At 38.0% G+C, this 5,994-nt stretch overlaps 1 protein-coding gene and 1 long non-coding RNA gene across 3 annotated transcripts in view; one reads left to right on the top strand and one right to left on the bottom strand.

Moving 5' to 3' along the window:
* The window catches only part of LOC106874690 (uncharacterized), a 25,529-nt gene that overhangs the window by 16,146 nt on the left and 3,389 nt on the right, over positions 1-5,994 (top strand). The window contains exon 2 of the long non-coding RNA XR_001410034.2: positions 3,998-4,059. This is a non-coding gene — a long non-coding RNA (uncharacterized LOC106874690). The remainder of the gene's footprint in view (positions 1-3,997; positions 4,060-5,994) is intronic.
* Positions 1,281-5,994, bottom strand: part of LOC106874672 (alpha-parvin-like) — a 109,744-nt gene continuing 105,030 nt past the window's right edge. For both annotated transcript variants that reach the window (XM_014922472.2, XM_014922481.2), the window contains one exon: positions 1,281-2,148. In XM_014922472.2, coding sequence (XP_014777958.1) covers positions 2,060-2,148 — 89 coding nt within the window. In that variant the 3' untranslated portion in view covers positions 1,281-2,059. The remainder of the gene's footprint in view (positions 2,149-5,994) is intronic.

The following is a 5,994-nucleotide window of genomic DNA, read 5'->3' on the forward strand; positions in this document are numbered from 1 at the left end:
ATATATATATATATATATATATATATATATATACACATATATATACACACGTATATATATATTTTTTATTTTTTTATTTATGGGTTTCAGCCAAGTGGCTGTGGTCATGCTGGAGCACCACCGTGATTTTTTGTCTATGTGCTTTGCTCTCTTCACGTTCCTTGCATGGCTCTTCTCCTGCACCTGATATAGTCCAATCAAGAGTTTTGATGCCACATCTGGTGTATAAGAGAATTTGACATAGCTGCCCTAAACTGCGTCTCATTACGAGCCATTGGTTCGTCTGGTATCGTGGAGAGGAAAGCGTCGAGTTTTGTCTTGAAGACTTCCACATCCGTGTCTTGCAGGTCTCTCAAATGTTTTGGCAGGGCATTGAAGAGCTGAGGTCCTCTGGAACCGACGTTGCTGCAATATCTTGTTCTTATGTGAGATGCAGTGGACGGCACTTTTGGCACCATGCAGTGGCGACCCGTGCGGGCATTCCTGTAGTACTTGATGCCAAAGTTCGGCACCAGTCCTTCCAGTATTTTCCATATGTATATTATTACATATCTCTCCCGCCTGCGTTCCAGGGAGTAGAGACCTAGTGCCTGCAATCGCTTCCTGTAGTTTATCTGCTGGACCGTGGCGATCTTTTTTGTGTATATATATATATATATATATATATATACACATATATATAAGCAATGATAAATCTCTGAACGAGGTATAAATAGTAACTGCACGACAACATGAAGTATATTTGCCACTTAAATGTGGCTAAACCCTAAGGGTGAATGTTACTGTTGCTTTTAGCCCCAGGAGAACATCTCCTCCAGCTGGCTATTGACACACATCTGTGTCCTGTCTATTTACAAAGGGAAGTCATCCCTCCCATCTTGATTATGTGATACGCACGGACAAGTTTCTGGGTATTAACCCTTCATCAGCGTACGGCAATCACCGATCTTCGATGCAAATACAGACAGGACTGAGGACTCCAGTTTGGATGCCCTTCTGAGCGCCAGCCACTCCTAGAGTGTAGTGGGTATGAATATATATATATATATATAAAGCGAAACCTTGATGGCACCTGTCCCAGTGGAGCACTAAGAGCACTGTCCGAGCATGATCGTTGCCAGAGAAACCGTCTGGCACGTAAATAGCACCATTTGAGTTGATTATATCAATTCCAAAGTCCAAGTTGATTTCAGTGACATTTGAACTCTGAACATAAGTCATTTGTCCAGTGCAGCAACAATTCTGCCAGTTTGCTGCCTTAATAACAACAACAATTATAATAGATTTAAAATGATTTTATTTTTACAATAGAAAAGAAAATATAGTTTTTGTAATTATTTTGTATTTGGTTTCACTTTTTCCATTAATTAATATCTTATTAATTTGTTTTAAAGACAATAAGTTTACTTTCAGCAAAAGATGTCAAGTTTTTGGGTAACTATTTACATAGAAGGGGTGCACATGCAAGTAAGGTATGTGTCGATGCAGATTTAAGGCAGTGCTTTTGATGTCTAATGTAATAACCCAGTGAAATCAAATGAAGGCCAAAGAAAATTATCAAAGCGTGTAGGAATTCTACCAAAACATCATGCAACATTGTAGATTAACTGAAACTATTGTTTTCAGGGACATAAAAGACTGATATATATGAATATTATTTGAAAGTAAAAGAAAACAGTATGACTGGGGCGGCGGCGTGTATGTGTATATATATTTTCGTTTTACAAGGAAAAAGCCAACTACTTCAAAGTTTTGGTTTGCTCACCTTTGACAATGGTAAAGCAATGGTAAAGCAATGGTAAAGCAATGGTAGCAACTTTGAAGTCACTTGTCAAGCCTTTTGTTTCCTTGTAAAACATGTTTTCTAAAAAAAAAGTACTGAGTAAGTCCTTCAGTTTAATAAATTGTTTTTATAACTTGACATCTATATAAAATAAAATGTGTATGTCTAATCTTCAATTGAAAGATAAAGAGATGTTAAATAGGAAATAAATAGTAGAAGGCAACTGTTGGTAGAGAGATAGAGGTTTTGATTTTTTGCTTTGGCAGGTTTGAATTTTCAAGACGAAGTACTCGCTACTGACTTGTACTTGGTGAAGATGTCATATAAGACACGCAATGTTGCTATCAGGTCACAATTGACAATGTCTGAAAGTTTAAAAGAAAGAAAAACATTTTAGAATAGGAATTACACACACACACACAAAGTCAATAATAAAGAATATGCAGGGCATGGTTGTGGGGGGGTTAAGAAGCGTGCTTCCCAAGCACAGGCCAGTGGCATGGTCCCTTTGGACAAGTGTCTTCTTCTGTAGCGCCAGATTGACCAATGTCTTGTGAGTAGATGGAAACAGAAAGAAGCCCCTTGTATATACAAGGGTGATAAATCACAAGAACAACTGATGGAATCAGTTCAATAAAAGGAATGATTGACTGAAACCTGTTGTTATTGATCTTTCTTTGACTAAGTATAAAATCAGTTTCTTTAGAAAAGTACAGATTTAAAATACTAACCCCAGTATATTACTGATATCCAGCTGATTGACCCAATAGGACAACTAATGCAGTAGTGAGCCTAGTTCAATTTACAGGGAAGTATTTTATGTGGTATTCTAAGTGTTTTAGCCATTTCTCCAGATTTAATGGTTATTACTATTCTATGTTATCTGTAAAACAAAATTTCACAAATAAAAATGTTTTAATGGCTTTAAGCTCTTGGCTATGTCATCCAATGATCAATATTATGTTCTGTACTCACTGCTTTATTCTGAAGCATATGGATCTTAGTACTGATATACTATTTCCACTTCGGGTATGTTAACTGCTGGTGTCATGTAGCTGATGTTAGGAAGGGCATCCAACCACAGAAACCATGCTGAAGCCGACAGTGTTGCCCGGCGTGCCCCCCCCCCCAACCACATGCCAAATGATGATATATATCAAATTTTATCTCCCAATGCCACGTTGAGTACTCATTCTCATTCTTCGACGTATTGCAGGAATCAATAGAAAGTCAATTTAATTTTGTAGCAATAAACAAAACAGGCTTAGAATTGTATTAAGTTGTCTGTTGAAAAGAACTGAAGAAATGCAGTTCTAAATTTGTTTTAATGACCCCCATTTTCTATGCTTAAAGGGTCGGAGAAAATTCACTGAGACTGATTTTCTACAACCACATTCCCCTTCCTGTTTTGTTCATGGTTAAACAGGTTTTCATGGGAAATAAATGATAGCATTTTTACAACGGTGATGCTTTTCTGAGCTTCCTAGGTTGGTGGTCCCTTCTCGCCCAAACACTCAATCCCTAGGCCCTTAACTAAATCCACTGTTGTAATTTTTCTCTCTGTATCATTAAAGTGTGTATATGAGGGCATAGCGTTGTGCAAATGCATGTCTCATTTGCTGTTGTGTGTTAATGTGTCTTTTGCTCATCTATAGATAGGGAGTTTGTGTTGGTGAAAGGGAGTCCCAGTGCACTTAGGTAATGTGGTCGTACTTCTTACAAACTAAGCGAAAAAAAAAAGCTACAATCGAGATTGTTTTTGAAAATATTAAAAGCTTCTGACAGATGCTAATCAATTATTTGCACAATATATCGTCTGCAGGTTAAGCAAATCATGCAGATACTTCGATGGATGAAAATTGTGAGCAATGCAGAACAATAAAATTGACAACGACTATAGCAGCAACAACAACAACTAGTTGCTACTTAGTTCTACTAATTAAGAAAACTACTTCTAAATGATTATTACAAGTAACTTAAGAATAGTAACATTTTATTAAGTATAGAAATCTGACAATATAAAATGTCCTTAACATAAGCAAGTAACAGCGAGCAAGCAACAAAGAATCTCTAATAAGATGACATTGCAGGTCACAAAACGAAGAAGATAATTATTTATAGTAGACTTTTTTTTTTCTTTTTTTTATTCTGATGCAGGAACGGATATGAAAATGTCAGCAGAAAGAATAAATGATATATTGTATTCTTTTTTAGAACTCATACCATCAAGAAGATAACAAAGAACTGAGGTAGCAATGCAAGTGTATTCCAAACAGGTTTGGGTTTTGTTTTTATTGTCTGCAGTTTATTACTTTACTTTGGTTTTTGTTTATTTTGCTTTTAACAATTCTGGCTTTGGTGGTTAAATAAGATGAAATTTCAGATGCTGCAGACAGACAGGTTTGAACATGAATGATCAGTTTTTGAAGGATGGGGGAGGTGGAGGAGAGGTCAATTAGTAACTAACAGTAATAAACAGGGTGAAAGATAATGGTTCTTTTTAGCAGAGGACTGAGTTGTGTAGTATTAGACATAATAGGAGGTGGGGGGTGGGGGTGACAACAGATGATAGTTAAGAATACAACAAACAAAGCAAAGACTAGATGTGACTGCAATAGAAGACAACTATTTGAAGAAGCTGCTCTGTCTGTTAGAAATAGCAGCCAAGTCTAAAAAAATGGAAGGACATAATGGTAATAAAAGACTGACTGGGTGGTCATGGTAGGAAATGAATAAATGGCTCTACTGCTTGGTCAAATCTGACCATTATTTAATCCTGAGTTGCACTTTAATAATGGGTACAGTTTTGGTTGGAGAATGCAAAACTAGGAAGCGACAAGCTTTTGCATTTACAGTTCCCTTAATTGGCAGAAACTTGTGGGGGGGGGGGATCACTCATGCACCTTGCAGGTAACTTATGCTGACCTTTTAACAGGTAGGATTTCAAATGAAATTCTTCCTGCTAAAGGGTACTCGTGAGTTCAAAGGATTAAGCTGCAATCTAAACTGTCACCTCTGGGATAACCTGCATGTGTCAGATCATTTAATGTCCGTTTTCCATGCTGGTATGGGTTGGATGGGTTGACAGGAGGAAGGCAAGCTGAATTGTATGCTTTTGCATGGCTTCTATGGGGGGGATGCCCTTCCTAATGCCAACCACTTTACATGGTGTACTGGGTGCTTTTCACATGTGTGAGCATGAATCTCTTACTTTGTTTCAGTTAATGGACTTCAGCCATGCTGGAGCACCACCTTGAAGGCTTTCAGTCAAACAAATGGGGATCCAAAGACTTGGATTTTTTTAAAAAGTCTACTTATTCTATAACAGCTACAGGGACATGCACAAACCAACACCAATTGTCAAGTAGTGGAGCAAGGACAAAAACAGACATGCCTATATGACAGGCTTTCACCCAGATGTAAAGCAGTACAACTTGTAGCATGGTCAGGTTGTCGATGGCTAAAACTGACAACCCAACCGAATCTACTTGGTGAGGAGGTTGGTTTTTGTTGGACACCCTGCAGGATGGAAATGAAAACCTGTTGAAGGGCAGGTGAACACAGGTGAGTCAACGGCAACTCATAGAAGGAAAACTGATGTAACAGCTGCAATTTTGATTGTGTCCAATGATGAAGGAGGCACAGGCATCACTCTATTGTGTGTTGCATACTACGGCTGGCTGTAAGTGAGAAAGACAAAACACTTCTCTGAACATCTTCTGCAAGAGGTGCCCATCATTGCCACATCAATGCAAAAGTGTCAAGCCTCTAGCAAGACTGGAAATCCACAGCTGTGCAGCTTGTGTTTAAAAGAACAGTCGACTGAGAGCATAGTTTGCAATCAAGTTGCAATAATCATGTATGCATGTTTTTTTCTTTACTAGTTTCAGTTACTGGTCTATGGCCATGCTAGAGCACAGCCATTATACTGCTCTACAACTTAGTTTATCAAAAGACAATGTTTGAATTTTTTCTCCTTTTCCAACATAAAAAAAAAAAGATGCAACTCACTGCACCAAATAATGCTAATCGACACACATGTATATGGGACATCTTTGTTTAGCTTTTATCTGCCAAATCCCCTTCCGAAGGCTTTGGTTGGCTGGGGGCTGCAATAGAAGGCACTTGCCCAAGGTGCCATACTGTGGGAGTGAACTCCAAACCACTTAGTTGGGAAGTGAACTTCTTAACCACGCCTATTATATATATAT

The sequence above is a fragment of the Octopus bimaculoides genome, chromosome 3 (assembly GCF_001194135.2).
Source record: "Octopus bimaculoides isolate UCB-OBI-ISO-001 chromosome 3, ASM119413v2, whole genome shotgun sequence".
In the NCBI taxonomy this organism is placed as follows: Eukaryota; Metazoa; Mollusca; class Cephalopoda; order Octopoda; family Octopodidae; genus Octopus; species Octopus bimaculoides.